The following is a 26,271-nucleotide window of genomic DNA, read 5'->3' as shown; positions in this document are numbered from 1 at the left end:
TGAAAGTGAAAAGCTCAGTTTTGGACTGAACACAAGCTAATAAATGCTTAGGTTTTTGGTGAGAGAAAACAAAAGGAACTTGTTTTGGGCACCAAATCAAAAAGTAAATTGTTCTCACACCACTGTTTGCTGTTACCATGTATAGCAATTACTGCCATGGCAACAGATATTTTCAAGATCCAGCCAAGATCTTCCAGGGCTGCAACATGACTTCTGATACTTGCTCATTGTGGAGCTATTAATAACTGTGTTTTCCCCCCTCGTAGCCAGGAAGTTTCTTCTTCCTCATGTACCAAGTGAGAGGGATAAGCTCATTTTAAATCAATTGTGGGGAGAAGTGACACTGGGGATTTCCTGGATTTTTTTTGTTCTGGAGATCCTGTCTAGTGCTGCCAGCTCTGCAGCCACCTCCTGAGCTGAGCTGGGCTGTCTCTCTTGTGCTATTTATAAGAAAGCCCCGTCTGAATTTTTTTATTCCTTTCCTTTCCTTCCCCCCCCCCTTAGAGCAGGACAAACAGATGACACATATTTACTCTTCCAGCTACGCACAGAAGCTTAAGTGTTTATTTCAGGCTGACTTGGTCAAGGGGAGAACCTGCTGCCAATTAAACATGATCTGGGCCAGGCTCTGGTCTGCACGATTTCTTTACTTATCTCCTGGTCATTTCAGCAAGATAAACCCTGTGTATTCAAATTTGCAGTTCAACTGTTCTTGGCAGTCGTTGAATTTAGCTATGTTTTAGTGACTGCATCCTTCTTTTATTGCTGCTGTACCTGTTTCTTGGGAGAGTCCGTTGAATGCGGTACCACCGGAGGCGCTGCCAAGGGCTGCGGCTCCCTGGGGAGGCAGCACACGCGGTGTGGGAGTTCGGCCGAGTGAGTCTGGCTGGGATGGTACCGGCTCACACAGGCCAGCTGATTTTTTTTCTTGGACAACTCCAAGAAACAACTGAGACCCTTTCCAAGATCCTTTGGTGACTGACACAGTTATTCACCAATAACTGGCTTCTTGCTGACTCTCAGGAAGGTTAATCCCACCTTTGTTTCTATGACATGGTGAGAGCAAAGGCAGATTTTGGGCTTTAACTAATCATGCTTTGTTCCGACACGCGAGATTGCAGAGATGTTCAGTTTTAAAAAGGCTGTGACTGCGTTTTAAGGCAAGGTTGAGCGACTCATCTTTGTTTCTCATTAAATCAAGCCAGATTTTGTTAACGACAAAGCACCAGAACTATACATAACTAGTATTTTTGTTAATTTGGAGTTCGAAGGTGTAACTATACTCACTGCTAATCTTACAGACGTGTGTGGCACACAAAGCAGAGGTTGAAATACAGCTCACGGGATGTGACTCCTACCCACACCGTAACGTTTTGGAGACGATCAGGAAAAGAATGTCAGTTCGGGGCAACACTTAAACACGCCTTTCCTTTCGGAGGAAGCTTTTTTCATGGTTGTTACATCAGAATTAAAAACAATGGAAAAAATCAAACACAGGCTGTTTCTCATCCCAAACTGCTAATTCACTCACCGATAAGTGAGCTTTTCAGAGATCGAGGTGTACATGGAAGCAGGGAACTGTGCGTTGCTCCGTGGGGCAAGGGTGTGGGAGGGGAGAGCTCCAGGGCTGCGGGAGGGGACCGATGCTGTGCAGTCCAGTTCATTGGTTTCACATCATCCTTGCTCTGTCATGTCCGATGCGCTTTTTGTTCAGCGATTCCTGTAGGCAAAACAAATGTAAGAAATTAATTTCTCATGGAAAAGAGGTTTTTTTTTTTCTTATTGTTTTATGAAGGGTGTATGAACTCTGTGGCTGAGGTTTTCAGCTATTTATTTACTGCCTCTCTTCCCTTGCCAGAGGAAATTAGTGTGCTTTGGGCTGGGGAAAATGACGACTCTTGAAGCAGCTCCTCTGCACGGAGTCCCATCGGGATGAGTTTCCTGATGGCAGCTCAGGGCGCAGGGGAGAGTTACTCGTTTGCGGACTCTGTTTCCTATTGCCTCTGACTCGCTGCCAAATTCCTCCACTATCCCGGCATTGTATGGTTAACTTGAGTCACGCTTAACAAGCTTGGACAGCTAATACTTTCAAGAGCTTCTCTGCATTTGTTCCTGCTTAGTTTTTTTCAACAGATTGGGCAGAGACAGCTGCAGCCAGAGAGATTTGCCGAAGAATGAAAAGGCCTAAAAAAGTTGTGATGAAACACTGTTATCTTTGTTTTATACTTTTAGCCACCAGTGTCTTGTGGGCTCTGCTAGCTGAGAAATAACCCGGTCCCTTGCAAACTGCGTCTGTGCTGTGCATAAGTTTTCAAGGGACTCTGTGTTTCAGCTAATAAATGACTGGCAGCCCTTTAAATGAAGAAAGACAGAGGGCCATTATTTTGCTAATGCCACGCATTTAGGAATGTCGCTGCTTCAGATACGTAGCTTTGCAGACGGGTGCTTGAAAGTCCTACGCTCTGCGATCCGGCTGTTTGTAGGGAGTCAACAGCTGGCACCCTCGGTGACACCGGGCTGTTTGTGTACGGCCTTGCCTTGCAGGTGCTCCACCCTGTAATTACAACCTTGGTCTGCTCCTGTCCCCCCACTGCTGCTGGCTCCCGCGCCTCCTTTAGAAAAGCTGAAGTTGTGGGTTTTTCATGGTCTGGTGGAGTTATTTTAGACCGAGGTGGGCGTCTCAAGAGGTCCTTTCAGTCCCCATCCCTGCATGCTCTTGCTGAGGCGGCTGCTCGGTCCCAAGGTACCAGCTGATGGGTTTCTCTTTTCTGGTTTTGTAGGTTTCTTTTCTGTTCTTGTCTTCCCAGTCTTCGCTCACTGACATCATTAAGAAACCTCTGTAAATGTTTTCTTCTTGTTGCTCAGCGTTCCATCATGTAGCATACGAACATCTCTGTGCCCGGTGTAAATGAGCCTCTGGCACTTGGCTGTTTGCTTTGCTCCGTCGTGGCTGCTATGGGCTCTCTTCCCTTCAATGAAGATGGTACAAAAATTGTTCTTTTCCCCTCCTGTATGGGGAAACTACGCCCTGTAGCACTGCAGCATGTCTATGGCTGTGCAACGCCTTGCATGGTTTCACTAAGCCCAGGATGATCTATCTGTGCACAGAAACGATGAAAATCAGTTGGCTGCAGAGTTAATGCTGCAGAGTCATGTTCCATGCAGCATGAGTGATGTGGGCTGCTGCTGGGGCAGTGGAGCAGTTGCTAGGTCTATGTGGTGGGGCAGCTTTTCCAGAACAGCTTCTGATTGTGGAGCCTCCTGTTCCCGAGCTGCTCTCCCTGGCATTGACTGGCCAAGGCAGCAGCTGCAGGGTCCCCAGCTGCAAGGGCTTCATGGCAATGCTGGGAGGAATACCTGAAATCAGTAGCAGTGATATAGGAGGCCGTGAAGAGTAAATCTCAGTCCTGAAGCAGCTGGGCAGCAAGCTAGATAAATCAGGACCTTTGTCAGTAATTCCTAGGATGACAGAGAGGGCAGCGGGTGCTGCCATGTCCTTGAAATAGCAGGGATATCATCTGTGTGACATTACTTGCTTTGGCATAGGGAGAGCACTTGGTGTGTGCTGCTTCTCCAGGGCTCTGGGCTTTTGCCCTTCATCCTTTTGGCAGGTGCATGTTCTCTGCCTCGTTCCTGCAGCTGTATCAGCATGACGCTCTTGGCCCTGGGTGCAGCCTCGTCAGCGCTGGGAAACGTTGCCCTGGTTAGATCTGATCAACTTGTGTTCGGCGGCCGGCGAGAGGTGTGGGGGACTTAAAGGTCCGTGGAAACAGGAACAAGCTGTGTTCAGCTTTCTGGTCACTGACCAGGGTTTCAATCAGCGGGTAGCCCTGTGGCGCTGGGGCTCATTGGGAAGGCAGGAGACTCAGGTGTGAATTCCAGCTCCATCCCTTCCTCTTGCTGTGTGTCCATCCCCCTGATAAAAACGGGAACAGCCCAGGCCTAATTGTAGGGTTACATTCGTGCTGGGAGGCTCTTGGGTGCTTTGAGTCCCATCTTGGGCAGATCCTGTATGACTCAGTGCCAGCACATGCTCCCGGAGGTGGATAAAGCCCAGCTCTGCTCCGGTTGAAAGCATCTGTCTTAGCTTGGTGTGACCCAAGAAGACATAAAGGGAAAGCAGATGTGTGACCTTGGGTACCTCATTGTGGAGATTTGCATGCCCGAAAGGATCTGGCTGGTACAGCTGGTGATGGCCTCGTGTGAGTAGCTGCTGACCGTTTGGTGGGGCTGTGGACAGGTGGGATGGCCGCAGTGATGCTCATTGAGCCATGCTTATGGCATACGTGCCTGTACAAATCCTCCCTGAAACCGGGAACCGCCTCTGGGGGCAATGGGGAGGCGTCAGGCTGCTGCCCTGGGGCTGAGCTCGGGATGCTTTGGTGGGGCAGCACCAGGGGATGGAGGGAGGGCAGGATACGTCCCAGCTGTGATGGTCAGTTGTTGCTGAACTCACAGGTTGTCCTGTAATGCCTTCACCTAAGCAGCTGTGAAGTATTTCCTCTCTAGGGTATTGCTAAAATTGAGGTTTTCCCATGTAAATCCTGTTTGTTGGGGACAAAGTCTGGTTACGAGCGTGTTGAGGTGGGATGCAGTCACCATCAGAGCGCAGCGCCGCTGGTATCACTCCAAGTCCCGGCGGCAGCGGACCTGACCATGTGTCCTGGGATTGATGCAGCCCATGGCTCTGCAGGCGGTAGGACAGCACCAAGCTGCGCCAGGCCTCAGCTCCCCTCCAGGGCACCCCGTGCCCCCTGGGCAGGGACCATCCAGCTGGCACTGAGCCTCCCCCTGCAGCTGCCTCCCTTCCAGCAACTGGGATTTGGATGGGGCTGTGGATCCATGCAGCACGTTTTGGAAGGAGAGAGAGGGTATGAAAACTGCCAGTACATTTTTCTTTTATTTTTTTTCTTCTGAAACTCGTTCTCAAATGCTCAGCCCTTAAAAGGAAAAACAACTCTGCTGAAGCCTTCACTGAGCTTAGGAGGTGCCGCTGCGTCTGGGGCAAAGCAGAGCTTTAGGGAGGCTGTTTAAGGATTGGGGGTTTGGGCCGTGCTCTGATGTGCAAAACAAAAACTCCAGCCTTGGTGGCAGGAGAGATCAAGGGGATGCCGTGGCAGCAGCTCAAGGGCCAGACGGGTTGTCCAGGCAGATCCTGTAGCCCAAGGAAACTGGCTCACTGCTCTGTTGTGGCCTGGGGCTCAAGCTCTGCAAGGGATTTTGTTCCCGTCATGTAAAACCCCTGGGTCGGCTGGGACAGATACGCAGGAGAGGCTGTCCAGACAGATCCGTGTCCCTGGCCAGCTTGGGGACCCTTACAAAGAGCAGAGGGAAGTGCCTGTAACCTTTTTGACGCTGAATGCTTTTTAACATCTTATGTCTTTCACCTTCTGCCCAGGCTGCAGCGGCCACAGCTGGTCTCTGGCCATGATGCAGTCCAAGGTGCTCGCCCTCACTGACAATTTGGGGACAGAGAGAAGCAAGAGGCCCTTGGTCTTCTAGGAAGCAGCAGGTCCTTTCCCCGGGCACAGCAGCCATCCCTGCTCTGCGCCTCTGACAGAGGAGCTGCGGCAAGAGCCCGTGCTTACCCCGGCTGTGCAGGCCCAGGCAGAGCTATGCCCAGTCTGCATCATCAAGATTTTTTTAAAGGGAGTGGATTTTACTTCTCCTATCCTCAGGTGCAATTTCCTTTAGTGTTGGTCTGTGCAGTCCCCTGGTGACTGTGCCCACATCTCCAGTACCTGAACTCCTCCAGGTCTGTTAGTGCCCATCCAGCAGCTGCTTTATGCTCTGTCCCGAAGCCATGAAAACGGGGATGTTTTCTGCCCCTTGCTTTTCCCTCTGTCGCAGAACCCCCGTCCTGTGGAGGAGGGATGGAGGATGGGGTGGGGGCGAGCAGCACTTCAAGTCCCTCCATTCACCTTCCCATGGGGTGCTCGTTGCGTGACTCCAGGGCTTGCCTAGGAGTGATTTCAGGGTCCGGATCAGTACGAGCCTGGTGCTGCCGGTGGGGCTGCGCAAGTCCTGGTGGGCAGTGCTCAGTGCAGAGTGAATGATGGGGAGCGTGAAGGTTGGTGTGGTGGGAGTTTCTGTGCTGCCTCCCTTCTCCCCACTGAGATACAGTGCTCTGAGATGCCTATGCATCCGTCCCACCCAAGGTTCAGGTGCTGGTGTCAGGCTGTAGGACCTTATGCCTTTGGGGCTGTTCTGGGCTTTATTTTAAGTTTATTATCTTTGTAGTGCGACTCAGTATGGTGTCTGTCCTCCCTTGGGGAGGATTCCCCTCTGCCTCCCCAGTCCTCTTGTGGAGACCCCAGGAAATCTCAGCCGTGTCCTGAAAGTCCTTGTTTCTTACTTTTTTCTCTTCGAGACAGGATCTTGGAGGAATCTGCTGTTAATTTTGGCACTGCCCTGGCCCGCTCCTGCGGGATGAGCTGCCCCATTGCTGTCAGTTCTGGTCTGGAGCCGGGGTGAATCGGAGACTCACAGCAGCAAGATGGGAGCTGGCAGTGCTGGCATGAGGGCTGGGGGAAAGTTTGGGAACAGATGGGGAACAAGCAAGAACCAGCAGAGTCTGAGCAACCAGAAGGCCACCAAGTTTCTCATCTGATGTCTCTATCTTTGAAAATACCACTTAGCAGAAGGCTTGGGGCTTTGTTTGTTTGTTTTCTTAATTAAAAACACCAAAGTAATGAGATGCTTTGTGTGATAGGACCTTTTCCAGGCTCTCTCCTACCTCTAACCCACCCAAGTCATGGTGCTGTTCTCCTCTCTGTAATGTGTTGCTGGGCTGGGCTCTGTTATCAGAGGGCTGCCCCCATTCTGCTCTTGCTGGAGCTGAGCATACGTGCCCAGGCTTTGAGCAATTGCAGTCATTTGTTCTATATTTTCACAGTCTGGTCTGTCTCCTATGAAGCAGAGGTTGGTTTGTTTGCACAATGCTTATTTTCGGAAGCAGGAGAGTTTTAGGAACAGGCTGACATTATTTTTATTTTAGTTCCTCTGTAATTTTTGTTAGAAGGATGCATGTGTATTCAAAATAAGTTCAGATATATATATGTGTGTGTGGAGAGAGGGTTGTTTTGGGTACTTCCTGCCCCCCCCCCCCGCCCAGGATCTAAATTACAGCTTTTCTGGACTTGGCTGAGAGAAGGCAGTGAACAAAGCCTAAATTGACTGAGTCAGCTGATGGAGCATCACCGCAAGGAGCTGGTGCTAGAGACCTTGGAGGCCCTCTGCAGCTCCAGGATACAGATGAGTTACAGCCTTGTCCTAGCTTTGATGTGCAAATCTGAGTGACTTGGAGCCACCCAGGGGTTGCACTTTATTGCTCAGCGTCTGCACTGAGCATAGTTTTTCTAAGGGGACTCTGTCTGACAACCCATCCCGTGTGCTGGAGTGCTGTGCTGGGGTGGCTTTGTCCGTTGTGCAGAAGGTGAAGGGGCAAGCAAACAAAAAACCCCAAACAAACCAAAAAAACCCACCCCAACCTGTGCTGATGTTGGGGTGCTTTGAGCACAGCCCAGGCTGCTCTTCAGCCAGCCGAGAGCTTGGACCTGCAGAGGAGCAGCGATGTCAGCAACTTTGGTGCCTCTGGGATGGTACCCGCTCCCCATTCTTTAACTGGTTTGCCTTGGTCTGCTGCTGGGGCCTCCCTTTGGAGCACTCGGGGTTGTAAACATGGCTTCGTTCTCCATAAGGCTGCTCCTGCTCCCTCTTATGGGCCCCCTCGTCATACACTCCGTTAGCAGCAAACAAAATAGGCTCTGAACTCCCTGTCTCTGTAGGACAGCTCACTTCAGATGCCCATCCCCATCACCCCAGCCGCTTGTTGCAGTGAGGAGCCCTGGACCCCATGCACGCGTCCCTGCCTCTGGCCAGTGTCACAGTGTGACTGGTCTCTGAGAGTTGTACTTCAGTCCCTGTGTGTGTCTGATGGCCAAACTCTTCAATCCTCATCCTCAAGGAAGACCACTTCATAGGCACTTAGTATCAACCTTGACACATCCTCAGTTAGATGACCACTGATGATGGGATCTGCTCGGTCCTGGGGCTCCACCACCTCCTGGGGCTTTGCAGAAGCTTCAGCAGCCCTGGCTTGGAGCCATAGGCAAAGAACTGCAGCTCTTCGTGCAAGGACACAGCAAGGTGGCTGCCCCGTGCAGGGTGTGGTAGCAACACCTTGTCCATGCAAGGTACAGAGATCATGTAAAGGGAAGCATCAACACTCGTAAAGGTCATGTTGGTCTATGGCCCCTCAAATTCTTCAATCTCCTGCTGTCCAGAAGGGTCCCCTGAGTGCAGTCATCCTTCTGTGATACTAAATATGAGACCACACACTGGCTGCATTGACTCCTGTTTTCTGGAGGAAGAGCTTAATTTCCCAGTTGCTTTGTGTTGGGGCCACCTTTGAGCATGCTGCAGGGTCCCTTTGAGGGCATTAGTCTTCAAAAATCCCACTTGGTATGGAGTCGTGTTTGGCCAAGAAGGACTTGGTACTGCCCCAGCTCTCTGCAGGGCTCATCCCAAAGAAGAGAAATGGGGGAAGGAGGTGGGATCTTGGCGCGGAGCACAGAAGTCCAAAAATTACAGAATGTGGAAGTGAAATGGGGGATCAAGCCGTAAGAGCTTTCCTTGCAGCCATGCAGAGGGGTTTGCTCGCAGCCTGGTGTGAAGCTCCCCGAGGCAGGGGTTTCCCTTGGCTTTGCTTGGGGTGCTCTTGCCCTCAGCAGGTAAATGCCTCCTCGAGTTGGTGCTGAGCAGCGTGCACAGGTAATGAGTGCACAGAAGGCTTCATGCGGAGGGCTGGGTGGTGACATCACACTGGTCTCAATCTGACAGCTCCAGCTGAGAAAACATCTCTCTGCTATTCTTATCTTTGGAAGGCCTTGCGAAGAACTTGCGGTGTTCAGGGACTGTGCTCGGCTGCCTGGACTGTGGTGTTACGTGGGTGACGGTGGCAAGAAAACCAGCTCTCCTGTGGAGTAGTGGCTGTTCAACTTCTTTGGGGTTTCTCAGCTCTTCCTGCAAGTGACTCTTTTCTCCTGTATCTGGTCCCTTCCATTTCTAGTCCTGCTCCCTTCTCTTTAGTTAAAACAATTTTATTCTTTCCTGGACTTGCGTTAACATTTATAGTCTTTGTGAGAAGATCTAATCAGGAGATGCTAGCAGGATGCTCTCTCAAGCTGAAATAGCCTTTTTTTGAAAATTATTACTATTATTTTTATTTTTAATTCCCAGGCTCTGTCAAGCAGGAGTGGCAGCCAGGAGAGACCCAAGCTGTTTTTGAAGGAGCAAAGTTTGCAAATGTCCATCACCTCTGTCCCAGAGGCTGGCAGGACAGAGCGCAGCAGCTTGGCCTCTTACCTGCTCTGTCTATACAACACTTCATAAAAAACAAGCTGCTGGCCTGTGAGGGCTAAGCCTTCAGGTGGGAACAAACCTGTCTGCCCATGTGAGATGCAATTGTGCACAAAAAGCCCTACGCTTCCTCCTGCTTTTTACACGCCTTGTGCACCGTCCCCCCCACGGCACCTCGCTGCTTGGGGACCGAGTGCCCCCCATGGCCCTGCCATCCCTCCAAAAAATCAGCGTGCCCAAGGCAAGTGTCTTCACAGTCGGGTAAGTCTCAAGCCGCTCGGGGTGAGCGGCTGGAGCCATGGCCTATTTACAAGCTATGAGGCATCGAAAGTCTTTGGGTACTTGCTCAGGACACAGAGGAAACTGCTGAAATCTCTCCGACAATACAGGAGGATGCACACTGGGAATGTGGGTTTGTTTTTGGAAACAAGTGGGGATTTTGTTGAAATTCCTCTGTGTTGCAGGCTCTGGTGAAGGGGTTAGTTCCCTGGTGCTGCCATAATGCCGGCAGGCTGCGTGTCCCCGTGCTCAGGCTGCGATGGGGGTTCAGTCTGGGTTTTCAAACTGGGCCTGCAGGGAAGTCCTACATCTGGGGATACCGAGTCCCAAGAGACAAGATGGGCTGTAACCATCACAGTGATCCCACCGGCGTGACCGGGTGCTGCCGTGCTGGTGGGAGCGGACGCACGCTCCATGGCTGCTGCGTCGCCCAGTGCTTGGAGCCGAGAGGACAACGGGGAAAAGCATTATTCAAACCATTCCCAGAAAACTTCTTCTTTAGCCCCTTGAAGGGGAGTTGGAATTTTTTTTTTTTTTTTTTTAATGTTCAAGTTATGGCCTTATCTCTCTGCAATCCTGGGTTTATCACGTCTTTCCAGAGTTCCTGATGTTATGTTCAAGGCTTGTGTGGCAGCCCAGGGCTGGCCCTGCTCCAGGAATGTGCTCTTTGCTTTTCCTTTTCTTTCTTTACATATGAATGTGATTGTACCAAACTCCTTGGTATTTCAGTGTGTTCTGTGCAGATTTTTTCCCTGGTTAAACTCCACCTCAATCATCCTCAGCCCCTCAATTTTAAGGGGAGCAAAGAGGTCACCAACCCAAATCATCCACTTACGTGTCTTTGCACACAAAGATAAATGTAAGCTTGTTAAAACGGAAGACTATAGTTAGCAACACACGCTCGGTCATGGCCAAGTGCCATGAGAAGAATTCGTTATTTTCAACAGCTTGCACTTAACAGAAAATAGCTGACCTCTCTTCTCTCATGAGGAGTGACAGTGCTGGTAGAGCAGTTGGTGTTTCAGAGCTTTGCTAATCCAGTTGCTGGCAAAACAGATCAAAACCAGCGTGCTCTTGAACATTAAAAAGGTTGATCACTCAACTGCATCTTGATCACTCAGCTGGGTCTTGCAGAGTTTTGGTTTTTTCTCCTTGCCAAGCAAATACACCGTAACTACCTCCTGTCTCTCTCCCAAGCTCATCTGCGTATGTGTTTCTGTGTTGCTGTCGGTGGGGAGGGTCCCGCCATACCTGCTTTCCTCTTCCAGCCCTTCCAATGCCTGCTTGCCTCCTCCCCTGCCCTTCCCCTCCCAAGGGCAGCATGCTGTGCCTCCCACCTTTGGGTGAAGGCTCCCCACCTTCCAGCACTGGTGGCAGCCTCTCCCCACCTGAAGCTGCCAGTGTGTCACCTGGGTCTAAGTCCCATTTTCAGTCCCCTGTGCCCTTTTCCTATTGACTGCCTGTCCTTCTTGTGAAGAGTTGTGGTGCTCTCAGAGATCACTGCTCCTCTTATGCCCCCTCTGAGCTGTCCCTCAGACCCTCTTTGCCTGATCCTTGTCCTACCTGTGCTTCTTTGCTGCTGTGTCCGTGGACCTGCTCATCTTGCTCTCCGCCCAGCACTGCTGGGCTCTGCTGCTGCCTTCGTTTTCCCCTTTTATGCCCTATATAGATGACACCTCTTTGCAGTTGACGATGCCCTTGATAACAGCAGTGACTTGCTGATTTGTTCCTGTGCCTGTGGTTTGACATTGCAACTGCATGAAAATAATCAGGCTGGCTCTGTGATTCCCACCCCGAGCCATGGCATGGCGTGCTGGTATGACTGTTTGTGTTGCACCTTAAATCAAATAGGGGAACTGATCTAGTTTTGACCAAAAAATACCAAACAACAAACCAGATGTTTTCTGGACACAGGGTTTTCCAAGTGGGATCCACTCACAGGCAGACTCTTGGCGCTCTGCCCTGCTCTGGCAATGGTGGGAGCCCAGCAGGAATCGGTGCCGTGGAGAAAGGCAGTGTGCTCTGCTCCCAGCTGCTTGTTGGACCAGTGCGAACAGTCGTGGTGGTGATAGTCTGGGCCGGGTGAGCTGATCTGTCTGAAAACGGACCCATGCCACAAAAAAAGTGGCTTTCACCCAGACCAGCTTCCCCAGACAGGCTGTCTGTAGTAGCCTGAACATCTGCCCTCTGTGAGGCTGCGTGGAGGTCAGCCTCATCATGGTAGATGTCGTGGTGGGGAGAACTGCACCCTTTCAGCAGCAGTTCAGGTTTATTTTGGGTTGAACTATCAATTTTGCATCCTCAGAGAGTTGAGGAGCAGCCTGCTTTTTAGGGGTGCATGTCAGACTGCTCAGCATTGAATACACCTGTGGATTTCCTAGCAGGGAGGTGTGATGTGCAATTAAATCCCCTCCCAGACTTGTCGGGTGGGAGGGGACACGCTGACCTTCCCCAGAAAGCTGGGGCAGAGCTGAGGGTTGGTGATGGTGCTTGCCCTACCGGCAAACACCTCCTCTCTCATGACTGTGCCAGCAAGGCTGAGCACTGGGAGCCCGGGCTGCCATTTCGGACACTGCAGTGCTGCCACCGTCAAACCAGACCCCGCTGAGGAACCACGTGCCAGCAGCGGAGGGCATGCGAGAGGGATGCAACAGGATCTCCCTTCTCCTGCTGCTCCTCTGGGAATGGCTCCTGCTGCCATGCCCCCACCTGGGCGAGCTCCTGATGCACCGGGCAGGAGCAGGTTTCAAGGGTGGCCCTGGACCCGTCCTCTTCATATGGCTTTTATTAATAACAAAAATAACTTGGGTTAAATAGGACCTCCTTCCTGCAGCCTCCACTGACACAGGGTGGAGGAAGACGGTGGAGGGCCAGGACTTGGGGGGGGTGCGAGGAGGAGCTGGGGGGCATGTGTAGGTTTTATCTCTGTTTTCAGCTGCATGCTCAAGCGTGCTGCCGGGAGCAGCACCACTTTAGTGGCAGCATCTCTCCTGCGTGGGCAGAGACCTTGCTGGGGTTTGCACCTCCTTCTTCTGTTTACCTGGGCCAGCCAAAATGGTTTTGGCTACAGCATCATGGAAGCGTTGGCTTTGCTGCGCTCCTCTGCTTTCACCCGGGCCAGCTTTTTGGGTTAGGTGGGTTAGTGTTAAAGGCTGACGTGCCATGTATGAGGACTGCACAGCCTAACACCTCTGTTGCCACAAAACCATCGTGCTGATCTGCCTGAAAACCAACCCTACAGCACTGCCCGTGTTGCTCTCTCGCTGAGCCCTAGGCTGGGCCAATGTGGGTGCTGGCGAAGGACCCTGGGGCTGGAGGGGCTCCTCTGGGCAGCAGAGGGGTTATGGATCAGCGGCAGGCCGTGCCTGTCCTTTGGGTCACCTTATACCTAAAGGGCCACCGAGGGCTTTGTCCCATCAGCCAAGGGAGGAGGGGAAGAGCTTGTGATGGAGATGGTGTCGTCCACCAGTCACTCCCTGCATTTATCTTTTGGGCAAGCAGTGTGGGCTTTGAGCAGGGACCGGGTGACCCAGAGGTCCTCTCCAGCCCCGCAGCATGTCAGCCCTGCAGGCAGGCACTCTCATGGGCAGGCTGCCTGCATTGTCAGGAGCCAGGGGTTTGGTCTCCTGAGGTGGCATTAACAACAGGGTGCAGCTCCCAAAAGGAGCCGATCCTGCTTTGCAGATCCTCCCTGCTCTCAAGAGTGAGTTCCCCCGCGCGTCTCACCAGGCGCCGGCACTCCTGTGATCGCGCCAGCCCTTGATGTGAGTTATCAGATCATCAGCAGACGATGCTCGCCCGCCCCATGCTGCTTGTCCCAGGCTGCGATGTTGGGGCTGGGTTGGGGGGGTGACCTCCCTTTCCCTGTGCCAGGGAGCTGCTGATTTGACTCGGCCCCATCTCAAACCTATCCCCTCCTCTTCCCCTGAGTTTGTTAGATCACTGAATGGCCCCAAGCAACACTTTGATCTGCAGCACGGCTGCCTGGCCCAGAGGCAGCAACTCTGTAGGACTCACAGACAACTTGTTTGCCTCGAGCCTCTGGCCCAGACTAACGCAGCTCTCATGTCCCTGCAGCTCGGACTGGGTGGAGATCATCGAGCCCCGCTCCCAGGAGCGGATGTACGTCAACCTGACCACCGGCGAATGTGGCTGGGAGCCCCCTCCCAACCTGAAGGTGCGCCAGTCGGACCAGAAGCAGTGGTGGGAGCTCTTCGACCAGAACAACAACCGCTTCTACTACTACAATGCCATCACACGGCAGACGGTGTGGCACCGGCCTCAGGGCTGTGACATTGTGCCCTTGGCACAGCTCCAGGCCATGAAGCGCAGCTCGCAGCCTGACTGCCGGGGCCGGCAGCACCGGGGCAGCACCGGCAGCGACGGCAGAACCACCCCCACCCAAATGGCCCTCCTGCAGGAGATGGAGAAGGGCAAGGGGGACTGCGCTGTGGAGAAGAGGAAAGACCCTGGCAGGTAGGGAGAGCTTTAGCTTTCTCTGTTTATATCTAACGGGTGGCGTCAGTTGCCAGGCAGGCACTGACTGCCTGGCAAATGGGCTGGGAATCTGTGCTGCCCTGAGAGGGTGCAGCGCTGGGGCAAAGTGCTGCCAGGCCAGTGATCACCACCGCGTGCCCTCCTCCTCCCGGGGTACAGCTGTCCACTTTCACCACCGCAGTACCACTTGAATGTCCCCGGTCTGGGCCAGGCCTCATTTGTGTGGGGCACCATAAAAACACACATCAAAAGATAATCATTGCTCCAGAGCCCTTTGTGCTAAACAGAAGGAGAGGGGATGGGCGGGAGTGTCACGCAGTGATGAGAGCTCTGTCAGATGCTCATGGCGGGGTTTGCTGGGATGGCTGAGCTGCCATGCAAGGGGTTAGGCTGCTGTAGGGTGCGGGTGAGTCCAGCTGCTCTGGCTCTTTCCCTCCCCACTTGCTCGGCTGCTTGCATGTGCTTGCTTGCAGCTTTGGCCAGGGCAGGAGGTGGGGCTGCAGCGACAGAGCTCCTGGGCACAGTTATTTGCTCACATCAAGCCTGAAATGGAAGAACAATAACGGGATACTTTTTTGTTTGGCTAAGAGATTTTCTTACACTCAAACCAGTCTGACAACAATCAGGGGGTTTTTTGTATTGAAACTTTGCCAGCTTCAGCTGCACAAAAGCATCCCCTCCCCAGTCTCTGCAGGGACAGCCCCTTCGCCCAGGGCACTGCCCAGGGCTGCCCTGCCTCCCTCCTGCCCTGTCTGGGCATCATTCTGCCCTGGAGAATGTGGTACCAACAGCCAGGGAGGCTGTGCAGCGAGCAGAGTTGAGTCACGCTGAGGAGTGACTCACCCAAGGGCTAGAGCAGAGCTTGGGTGAGCCTGGCACTCCTGCCGTCCAAGCCAGCGCTCCTTGCCCCCGCTTTTGGGCAATGCAGCGAGCCAGGCTTCTTTAACAGCTTGGTTTTTGGATCGAGGTTGCCTCTCTGTGCCTGCTGTTGGCGGGGAGAGAAGAAAAAAGCCAAGATGATGGAAACCATGTAGGATGGTGATTCTGGAAAATATATGCTCTAGAGCACCCTAAACTGAGGTTTATCACTTGTCTGCTTCCCCCTGCAAGATGCTACTGTATTAACTTCATATCTGTGTGACTGGGAGACACTGGTGATGCACATAAAGTGCACCCGAAAAAGCCCAGAGCTTTACTGATGCCTGCAATGCTTCCAGTGCCTCCTGCCCCATGAGCAGCCCCTCTGAGCTTCAGACCCATCCAGAGGATGATCCCTGCCCTGCCAGGAGAAACGTGAACAGTGAGAAATGCCTTAAGCTGAACCTCAATAGCTCCCAGTTCCCTTCGGTCCCCCCCCGGTGACCACAGTTGAACCACAGGCGGGTGGGATTTGCCATGAGCCGTCTGGCTTCCCCTCCTTGTCCCTCTGCAGCCTGGCACTCTGGGGCAGCCGGGATGGGCACCAACAAACTACATGTTTCCAGAGGAGTGAGTGGAAGTGTCTTGCACAGGGCATAAAATATCCTGAGCTCCACAGGGTCCAAAGTATTTCTGACTCAGGCTCTCAGGAGGGGAACGTGGCCTCCTCTGCCGCAGTCCGGGGAGCGGCTGTGTGTTGAGGGATAAGCGATGCCAGCTCTGACCCATCCCTTAGCTCTCCGTCCTTCTTGGCAGGGAGGACCCCATGCAGGCCCCCTCGTATAGGAGGAAGAGGAGCGATGCAACGTGGGCAGGGGTTTGCTTTACCTTTCCTTGCCAGCCAGGCTGGTGCCAGGCAGCATGTCGGGCATCACTGCTGGTTCTCCTGCAAGGAAGGGGAGTGGGAAGGGGTCCTTCCTCGCTCCATCCCGAGCCCAAGTTTTTGCAGCAACCTTGGGGCACTTTGAGCCTGCCACAAACTCCATTGAAGGGCAAGCGCTGGGAGAGGTGTGAGTGGCAGCTCGCTTGGGAGCTAACAGGCTGCTTGGACGTGCAAGGCTCTTCCAGATCCTCACCCCAGTAAGCTGACAGCATTTGCCTGTGGAAGCTGCTTTCTTGGAAGCAGGAGACTGAGCACTGTTTCCTTGCACATCCATCACATGTCATCACTGCTGTTTGTGAGCAGGGGTTGCATGTCTGGTTATGGCACAGAGAATGATTTCCCTACCCGAGTCTGACACCCGAGGAGATACGTCTTGCCTTTTGCTAGCTCGTAAAATGGTGAGCAAAGAGCTGAGCCCAAAGCAAGTGTTCCTGGGAGGGATATAATGCCCTTGCTGGGATGTCTGGTCTAGTAACAGCAAAAGCACACCAAGCTTGTCAGCTCTGTTGTCTGCGTTGTTCTCCAAAGACAAACATAAGTGTGTCCTCTTCCTCTCCTCGGCAGGGATACAGCTGTATAAACAGGGCGAATACATTGAGTGCTGTTGGTAGCATTTGACATCTTTATAGGTACCTGCGCCCAAGACAGTTTTGCTTTTGTCTCTAACAGCAGCACAAAAGATTTGTTTTTCTTCCCTTTGTGTTTGTCATCCCATGATAGATGGAGAGGCCAGAAGAGACCAGCGTGGTCCCCAAGAGGGGCCTCCTGCAAGCACATGCCACAGAGAGCTGGGGGAAGGGATTTCGTCGTTTTTTCAGTAATACTTTGTGGTTGAGGTTTTTGGTTTGGTGTTTTTTTTTTTTTTTTAGCAGACTGGTTTTTCCCACCCTTTCTCTCTCGTGCCTTCTATCAGCACTGCTAAATCTGCTGTGCCCGCTGCCATGTCTTGGTGCTGCCAAACCCTCTGCGTGCTGCTCTCGACAGCCTCAAGCGGAGTGGAGATGCTCCCCGGATAGACAGGCGCTGCACTGCTGCTCCTTGCTGCCCGTTCCCTCTGTCTACATGCCGATCCCACCCTCTCCCTTGCTGCGCCACTGTTCGCTGCTGCTCTTCCACCTCTCTAAAGTACACCAGCTCAGAGCAGCCTTCTCTAGACACTGCTGCTTGTTCTTCCTGGGCAGCGCGGGGAGGTCGATCCCCCCGGGGAAATGGCAGCTGCTTGCTGAGGGGGAGATGCTGCTGTGATCCCTGGAGCCTCCTGGGGAAGCCGTTCTGCCTGTGCACGTGGTCTTGCTCCCGTGTCGGTTTTCGTCTGTGCTTCCTGGGGCTGCCCAGCCTAGTGCTGGCTCTGCTCCTCCCTCGCTGGAGCAAGGACAGCGGGCAGCACTTGCCTTACAGCTCCGGACCCGCCCCAAGCACTTGGGATGCTAGTAGGAAGGAAGATGGACTTTCTCCAGGGGAGATGGGGGCCAAGTGATCCTTTCACACCCTGGAAAGCTCTGCAAAGGATGGACGTGTTCCCTTGGGGATTGTGAGACCAGCCTGGGGCTGAAAGCAGCCAGTAGCATTTTGGAAGTGTCTTGTGAGCCACTGCAGCTGTGCTGGGGTTTGCCGGAGTTCCTCGGACCTCAGCGGTGAGAAAGGGCTGGGCACGGCAGAGGGCCAAGGCCTGAAGAGGACAGTCTTGCTGGGAGCGGAGCCTGTGTGCTGGTCTGCAGCATTTGGGCACGCCACTGGTCAGGGCCACAAGTGGGCTCTGCTGTCCCCAGTCCCACTGTCCGTGCGGACCGGCCCTTTTCCTCCTCTTCCTGTGGTTCTCCCAGGGTTGGGGACTTGTTTCAGAGTGGGGGTTTCCGAGGTTCCCCTTGCGATAACAATGCATCTCAAAGTCCTCCAGGTAGAAATCCACCTTCCCTAGGAACATCCCGTCCCCCAGGACAGGAGAGGCGTGGGTCCCTTAGCAGGTTGTGCTGCCTGTCCCCTCCTCGCCCACCTTCCCCACGGCTCAGCATCCTGGGCTGGAAGGGAGAAGGGGCTTGGTCTTAACATGCCAGGAAGGTGTGCTGGAAGGGGAGTTAGAAGGGGACGTGTGACGTGAAGCCTGCGAAGGTGGCTATGGAGGGTACCTCTGCTTCTTCCAAGTCTGGTTTGCCTCGTCACGGGCTTACGTCTCTTGAGGCCCAGTGTAAGTAATGCCAATATTAAGGTCTTTATAATCAGGCAAGAAACACACCATCAGGATTCCTAATACAGGCTTGTTTCCTTCTTATGCTGCTGGCCTTGGGGCAGGGTGCGCAAACACAACACGCTTTGCACGTGTCCGCAGAGCTCTCCTTGGGGCCGTGCAGACCTGGGTTTGGGTGGGTTGCCTCTGCGGGCTCTCCATTGCTGCCTCTGGCATGGGCACTGGAGGCAGTGGCAGCAGTGCCGCTGAAATACAAATATCCCTGTTCATTCACCTCTGTCAAAGCACCAGGAAAACGACTGTTGGAAAGGGCAGAGCTGAGGTGCGGGGCCTTTTCTCCAGGCTTCTGGGAGGGAAGAGCAAACAATGGAGCTCCGGAGCCTGGGAAGAGCTGCCGGATCCGCTGGGCCTGCTGGAGCTGGGTGCGGGCTGGGAAAGCCAGCGCCAGGCTGCAGTGTTTATATTGGAGCTACTTGAAAGCATTCTTCGAAGGAACCGTCTCGGGGGACTCGGCAGGGTCTCTCCTGCTGGTGGCCAAAGAGCACGGCCAAGAGGCTGCGTTGGGATGTTTCTCCACCACTGGCTTTGCTTTCCATCAGGGCTTTCGCTGCTCAGAAGGATGAGGCTGAACCTTTTTCCATGCTGGGAAGTCAGGAAGTCCCCTTTCTTCTCTGCTCGGTCTTTTCAGCAGCCTGGGGATGGGGTTGAGGGAAGCTGTATCCAGACGTGGCCCCAGGAGATCGTTCATGGCTGTGGAAATGGTCCTTTCAAAAAAGCCTTGTCTTCTCTGCAGTGGTGCCTCTTTCCTCTGATCTCCAGTGGCCGGGGAGGCTGGAGACAGCACATTGTGTCTGGGATGGGACTGACAGGTGTAGTGGGATACAGCACACGTTTAGGGGTTTCACTTCTCCGTCACGTTCACTTACAAACCTCCTGGTCAGGGGGATCGTGGTAGCTGTGGTCAGGCTGGAGCTTGGCTCCCTCTGCCCTCAGTGACACTGGAGTGGCACAGCTCCCCTGTCTCCTCTGGCCCTGTGACACCCCCCCTGGATATCCTGGCGGAGTCATGCAAGGACACTGCCGTGGAATGAGGAACATGCCTGAGTCCCACGCCAGCCCTCAATGCAAAGCTCCTGGGTGCAGTACCCTCTCCTTGAAGTAGGAGTGCCCATGGGCACGCAGTGGGCAGAGGGGCACCTCAGGGAGGTACCAATACCCAGCGGGTACCAAGGAACCCCTGGCAAATGCTTGGTTACCTGGACCAGTCCTCGCATCCCCAGTTGCAGCTGGGGAGGAGCGGTGACACAGTGATCTTGCTCGTCTCCCACCTCTGACTGCACCTTTGCAGTCCACCCTGCTTGGCCACCCTGCGTGGCCATCCTGCAACAGGTCCCAGTCGTCCCCTGAGAGCTGCCTGAGGACCACTGGGATCTGCTGGCTCCAGGGGTTTGCAGCAGTTGGTCTGAAATGGTCTGGGATGGGCCGTGTCTCAGAACGAGCTTTGCCCCTCAGCCCGAAGGAGGGAACATGAGTCCACGGAGGCAGTGGAGCCCCTTTCTCCGGCCCTGTTGCCCATTGGGGCACAGAGTACGAGTGCCAAAAACCTGCTGCAGGGAGACTTGCTGCTTGTGGCAGAACCCCTTGCCTCATTGCCTTGCCGTGGCCATCTGTCTAACCCGTCCTGCTGGCTGGTCTCAGGGCATCCGTGAAGCAGGCGCAGGGAGAGCCCTGTGCGGGTGCGGAGCTGCTGCCACTCTCCGCTGCATCCCACCCACACAGCCGAGCCCATGCCGAGGCCCCTCCCTGTCCTCCCATCCTGGGCAGGGCCGAGGTGTGGGACACCTTCCTCCTGCCCTGGTGAAGTGACTTGGGGCAGCGAGGAGCTGTCGCACTTTGGGGCACCCGTTGCCCTCCGGCTGGCGCCAGGTCACAGGTAGGCAGCTTGTCCTCTGGGGGAGGCTGCGAGCACAGCACCCCCTTTTCTTTTCTAGATCAAATCCCTCATTGCTCATCTGAGGGCCAAAATCTGGGCTTTGCTCTTTTTCAGGGATGCAGGGGGGGAGGTCATCACCAGCTGGGGTCCCACAGGACCCTAAAAATCGTAAAGTCATGCTGGGGTGGGAGCCCGTCTCTGGAGGCCGGGTCAGTGGCACTGCTCAGACACCCAGCCCCACACCCGAGCAGGGACAGATCAGGACGTGCCCAGTGCTGCCGCTTGGGTGCAAATCGGGACAGGCGCTGATACGACTGATCGGGCAGGAGCTGGTGCCGCTGCCTGCTATGCAGGCAGGGAGAGGCTCCTTGCTGTAGCCCAGAGCTGAGCGAGGAGGCGGCAGAGCTTCGGGCTGAGTTCCTGCCGCTCCGGATCGGCGGGGGTTCGGTGAGCGCTGGAGCGGCGGGCACTGGTGGGCCTGCCAATGCCGGGTGATACTGGCACACACTGAGCCTGCACAGGGGGATGAATCTGGTTGTGCCATGCCTGACGGAGGTGGGTCTGCCATGCCTTCGCTGAGCGGGTGGTTCAGCTGTGTGCGGAGCTGGCTGGAGGTGCAACGTTGTAGGTCAGGGAGAGGAATAACCTTGGGAGGTGGCTCATGGGATGTGGGGTTCAGCGCCTTCCCACAGAGCGTAGGGTTATTTTCCTACCCTGCTTCAGCTGGGGGTCTCTCGAGGCAGGGGGACACGCCTGCAGCTCAGGGCCTGCAGCACTGCAGGGCTGTGGCTCTTCTCCCCTGGGACCCAACAGCTGGATAGTGCTGGTCCAGATGCGATGCTGCTCTGGCCATAGTGTTGAGTTAAAATCACTCCCATGCGATCACTCCTGGCCTGCCCGCTGAGTCAGGAGCCCGTGGGTGGCTCTGTCCTGCTTGTCCTTGACACGGCTCTTTGCCAGTCTCACTTCCCTGCCACTAAACGAGCTGCTGGTACAGCCAAGCGGAGGGGTAGGTGGAGGGGTGTCAGAAGTGCTTTTTTAAAAGCCTACCAAATGTTGCTCCTCTGGTTCTTCCTGTTAGTCCAGGAACTCTTCGAGGAACAACCAGGTCTTCAGCAGCACCTGTGCTTGGGATCGGGGCTTGGCCGCATGCAGGAGGGATGTACTGGTGTGAGGAGCGGTCCCTGCAGCCCCCAGGGAGGGATGCCTGGTAGGTTGCAGAGCCATGTGTCCTTGCGAATGCCACCCCCTTCCTGCTGTTACTTCTGGCTGTTCCCTGCCCGTGTCCTTGCTTGGCGCTGCTGGCAGTCACCCCCCTGCTCCAGGCATTGCGCCTCCGGGAAGAAGGACGCAGAGGACAAGCCGCTGATGGCAAAACAGGAGTGGGACAGTGGGGGCTGTGCTTGATGGCAGCTTGGGCAGGTGGAGGGAGGCCAATCCCAAATCCTTCAGGTGTTTCCCAAGCAGCCACTCTTGGGACAGGGCTTGGGTCAGTTCTGTGCTGCAACGCTGTGAGTGGGAGGCAGTGGCTGGGGGACAGTCCTTCCTCGCAGCACTGGCATCTCTGTCTTGAAGTAGTGTCAGGAGCTCCCTTAAAATAAAACCCTTTGTGCCTTAGCAGGAGATGCTGGGGGAGCTCCATGGAGCAAGGGGGACCCCAGGATGGGAAGCAGAGGACAGCGGCCCTTTCTCAAACCCTTTCCGGTCACCTGGGTAGTTGCACAAGGCAGAGTTGTGTGTCTGTCGTGGGGAAGGAGCCAGGCCCTGCAAAGGCAGTCGTGCGGCGCAGGGCAGCCGGAGGGCGGTGAGGGCCTTTGGACCCTGGCTGGGAGCCAGCCACTGCACCCACGGCGGGGCAGCGTCGGCCTCACCCATGCCTCTCCCAGCACCGCTGTGCTGAGGTGGGATTCACAGCGACGCAGTGCTGTCGGAGAGCACGTTTTGCCAAAAATATGGTAAGCAGTGGATGGGGAAGGGGCACACCACCCCCTTAGGAGCAGAGTGAGTGGGAGTGGATGTGGGATATTGGGTGTGGGGCAGGTAACTGGGGGGGAGCAGGTGAAATAGGGCACCCACAGTGATGTGGGGCTGCTGCTGTGGGGCAGACGTGTCCTGTTGGGGTGGGGTGTGGGGAGAGCAGGGTGTGTGCAGATGTACCCAGCCGGTGGGAGAGCCACGGGGGGGGAGGACAGGCAGAGCACTCCCAGGGAAGCTGTGCTGAAGGAGGGGGCTGGGACCTGGCAGGTGAAAGGTCTCTGGAGAGCAGGAGCAGAGCAGAAGAGGTTGGGATGTCTGGATATCTTGGGGCTTGGTGGGGAAGGCACAAGCAGGGGATAGCATTACCGAGAGGCAGCTCTGGGCATGCAGTGGAGGTGGGTCTGTCTGCCAGTGCAGGGGCCATGCAGGACAGGTCAGCAGGGTGGGATGGGGAAGAAGTGTTAAGGTTTAAATAGAGCACAATGGCTGTGAAGGTGTTACGGGGACATATCCTGTTGCAGACGGGGCATGCACAGCATGCCCTCCGGTCTTACCCAGTGACAGCTCGTAGCAGATACATGGAGGGAGGGCACAAAATGTGGCCAGGTTCAAGGGGACTTTCCTGAGGACGGTGGTGCCTTTGAAGACCTGGAAGCTCAGGGTGGTTTAACAGCCTTTCCATTCCCTTTTCCTCAGAGCTCACAAATACAGACCAGCTATAGCTGCATCCTGACAGCAGGTTGTTGTTACACTGCAGAATGCGCCTTTGGGACTGGGATGTTGCAGTGGGCACGTTGGGTTGTGGTGGATCCTGAATACCACCACGGGTCAGAGGATACTCCCAGCAGAGGAGGATTTCACAGCCATGAGAGCTGAGCAGAGCCAGTAGGTTTGGCCAAACGAACCACATCTGAGGGCATCTGGACCGGACTGGGAGGATGCTCTACACAGAGGTTTGGTGGGTTGTGTGGGAGTATAACACACATCCTGTGAGCCACGGACATCCGCCCCCGTACACCTCCCATGCACCTCATAGGTTTTTCTGCAAAACAGACATGCATTTGGAAACTTAGATTAAAAAAATAATGTGGTCTGGATGGACTGTCATCATAGTTAGACAATCCAAAGGCAGACACTTGCGATTATTTTCCAACTCACTGCTTGAGTGGTCCAGAATAGCTTACTGGTCTTCAGCTGGTCGTTCTGGGTGCCGTGCTAGCTAATAAGCCTTGAGAAGCGTAGGTTGTTTCCTATCTCAGTGCTGCTGATACCAGACAGGTTATCGTATGATGAACTTGTTTAATTTCGTTCTGCTGCTCATGACTCAGAAATTCATCATGTGTGTAACAACGATGTGTTTCTGTTTCATGAAGGGGGATCTCCAGGAAAAAGCAATGAGGAGCTGATATAACTGGTTGAGGAATCTCTAGGCACTTTGAGACTAACAATCTGGTATTTGCGTAGAAGTAGAGGATACTTCAGTTAATACAATTCTTAAATAATTCCCTGTATTTGTATCTTTCTTCCTTTAGGGAGACTCCTACCCACTGGCAGCCTCTGCCAGGCACGAAAGCAGCCATGTTGGTCAAAGTGAACAGTTTGAGGCAGATACAGAGCTCTTCAAACAGTTCGCTTCAGCTGCAGAGTGCTCCAGAGGCCAACAGCCAAAAATCTCTTCCAAAACCAGCCATATATGCTCAGCCTCAATCCACGTCCCAGAGCCCTGGAGCCACAAAGCAAATGCCTACAGGAGAAACAAAGCAGTCTATGCAGATCAAAAAGACCGAGAATGGTGGGTTTTGCCTAGTCCTGATGAATGGTCCAACTTCTCAAACACCTCCAAGGAGCCAGACAGGAACCCCCCAGCCTGCATCCCCCAAGTATGCGTCCCCTGCACCTATATACGATGAGCCATCTTTAGAGTCTCCAATTTATGACGAGCCACCAGTAGATATGGACACTGAAAGCGTCAGTACGAGTGGGATGTCTCCACCAAGGTCGCCAAGCAATAGCTTAAAAAAGCAGCTGCAACCAAACAAATTATTACAGCATCCAGCTATGCAACAGCAGCAAGCTGCAAAGAAGCATGCAAGAAATCCTTCCACTGAATACAGCCCGGCTGGCAGAGAATATATAAAACACATGGTCAATGTTGACCAGTCTTCCAAACTCTCCCACTCTTCTGCTGCAGCAGCTGATGCCTCTACTAAACTGCCTGGTCAGCTTACTTCAAAGGATAGCTTCAAGCAGTCTTGGAGAATCTTAGAAGCCAATGTCCTCAAGAACATGGAAGCCCACCACAGTCGGCAGAACAGCCTGCAAACTCAAGAGTACCCAACCGGTATAAGCCATCAGGATTCTGGTTATTCGACTGGCCCTTCTCCAAGCTTGAGAAAAAGGAAAGGAAGGAGGCAAGGGACAGGTCAAGGAAGACCTGGCTCTGTGGGCAGCAGCAGCGAGCTCACGGCTTTGAATGATAAGCTGATTGCCGAGATGCGTGCTGTGGTGGGCAGGTCAGTAGCATGCAGGGGAAGCAAAGCCAGCCTCGATGTTGAAAGTCTGGAGAGTGGCATCCAGGCAGAGAGCAGCAAAGTCAGATTTCAGTCCGACCACTTGAAAAAAAGCATCAGCCGGAGCTCAAGGGATGACGTCTCGGCTAGTAATAGGTCTCTGTGTAGACAGAGCCTGGAGAGCAGGGGCAGCTTTCCCAATGATGTGGCTGTTCCACAGGACACAGTGAGGCAGAAGAGGACTTTTGAGAAAATAGATTCTTTAGAAAAGAATGTGACCAGCCAGACAAGTTTGGCTTCATCAGATGCTACACGCCGTTCCTCCCAGGTACCTCCCCATCTACACTGGGTTAAATCGCACGCCTTTGCTGGACTATCACGGTGCAGAGCCAAGTACCTGGTCTGCTCCCGGGTGCATTTAGTGGATGTGCTGCAGGCAGAACATGTCTGTGCCTGCAGAATAGCAAATGGGTCACAAAGCTTCACAGCTTTACAGGTGGAGACCCCATTTCAGGCCAGTGGCATGAGAGGAGGGGGAATTGTGGAGGGGCTCGTGTCCAGCAAGCCCTCAGCGCTGCGGGTAGCTCTGCTGTGTTATTTGGGTAAATATACTGCCTGATCATTTTACTGGCACTCGTGTCTTCTTTGGTAGCCCTTGCCCTCACATGTTCTTTCTGCACTGGGATGGCCAGAATTGGTGAGGTGCAGGATGCAGGTGTCAGGATTTGCATGGCCACATGGCAGCGTTTTCTCTTTTTTTCTCTCTCTTCTTTTTCTAATAGTTCCTCACATTCTGTTCTCCTTTCCGATCGTTCCTGAGCATTGAATGGAAATACTCAAAAAACCGGTGACAGTGACTCTAGCATCTTCTTGTTGGAAATAGCTATTTTAAAGCCCGTTAGTGTGCCTGCACAACTGGAGTAGTTTTTCTCTGTAACACAGCACTTCTGCAGAATTTAGTTTGCCATCCTTTCTCCTATTTGGATTTGAAGGAACCTCCTGCTTCATAGTTTTAGTTCAGATTTAGGTTCTACATAGGTAATTCTATATCCTGTGAAGGTTCTGTCCTTTTTGCTTACTCTTCTAATTATTTCACTCCTGCTGAACAGCCTGAGTCTCTGCGTCTCTTCTGCGAGACACATCTAATAATCCACCAGCATGAAAAGTGACTGTTTATTTTAACCCTTTGTTCTGTCTTTTCTCCTGTTTACTAGTCCACAACCTGTCATGAAGAAACGTGGCAAAGCTCCTTGACCGTTTCAGATTGCTCTAGTAGACCTGTGAAGTGTAACTTTTCTCTAAAAGCTGGGCTGACACATCCCAGCTCTATCAGATTTATGTGTGTGCGTTCTCCTCATTATTGTAATTTCTGATCGATAGTGCCTTGCTTTCACCTGAAACCTTTTTTAAAACTGATGTCACGTTCTCACCTTTTCCATTTTTCAGGCACAGGGCCAGTTTGAGTTTACATGACTCACATGTTACAGTTAATAGTTCAGCAATTTCATTTCACAGCCTCTTTAGACTTGTTGGAAGACCGCTATCGGTCTTCAGGATGTGTTACACCTCATTGCATTGACAGGGAGAGCTGAGACTTGATGTCTTGATTATACACAAGAGATGGTGGGTTGGGGATAGGCTGTGAATACCCTTGAAAATGAAGAAAAATAATTCATGTGTGGTAGGATGGAGAAGGAGAATACAGTGGAAGATGTAAGGAGATGGATGT

The 26,271-nt window shown here is 53.5% G+C and overlaps 1 protein-coding gene across 1 annotated transcript in view; it reads left to right on the top strand.

Annotated features, from left to right (window-relative positions):
- LOC143166852 (rho GTPase-activating protein 39-like) overlaps positions 1-26,271 on the top strand; it is a 55,961-nt gene that overhangs the window by 13,375 nt on the left and 16,315 nt on the right. Inside the window, exons 2-3 of the mRNA XM_076351650.1 lie at positions 13,717-14,115; positions 23,565-24,870. Coding sequence (XP_076207765.1) covers positions 13,717-14,115; positions 23,565-24,870 — 1,705 coding nt within the window. The remainder of the gene's footprint in view (positions 1-13,716; positions 14,116-23,564; positions 24,871-26,271) is intronic.

This window comes from Aptenodytes patagonicus, chromosome 14 (genome assembly GCF_965638725.1).
Source record: "Aptenodytes patagonicus chromosome 14, bAptPat1.pri.cur, whole genome shotgun sequence".
In the NCBI taxonomy this organism is placed as follows: domain Eukaryota; kingdom Metazoa; phylum Chordata; class Aves; order Sphenisciformes; family Spheniscidae; genus Aptenodytes; species Aptenodytes patagonicus.
Note: the sequence above shows the minus strand (reverse complement) of the source record. Positions and strands in the feature narration are given on the sequence as shown.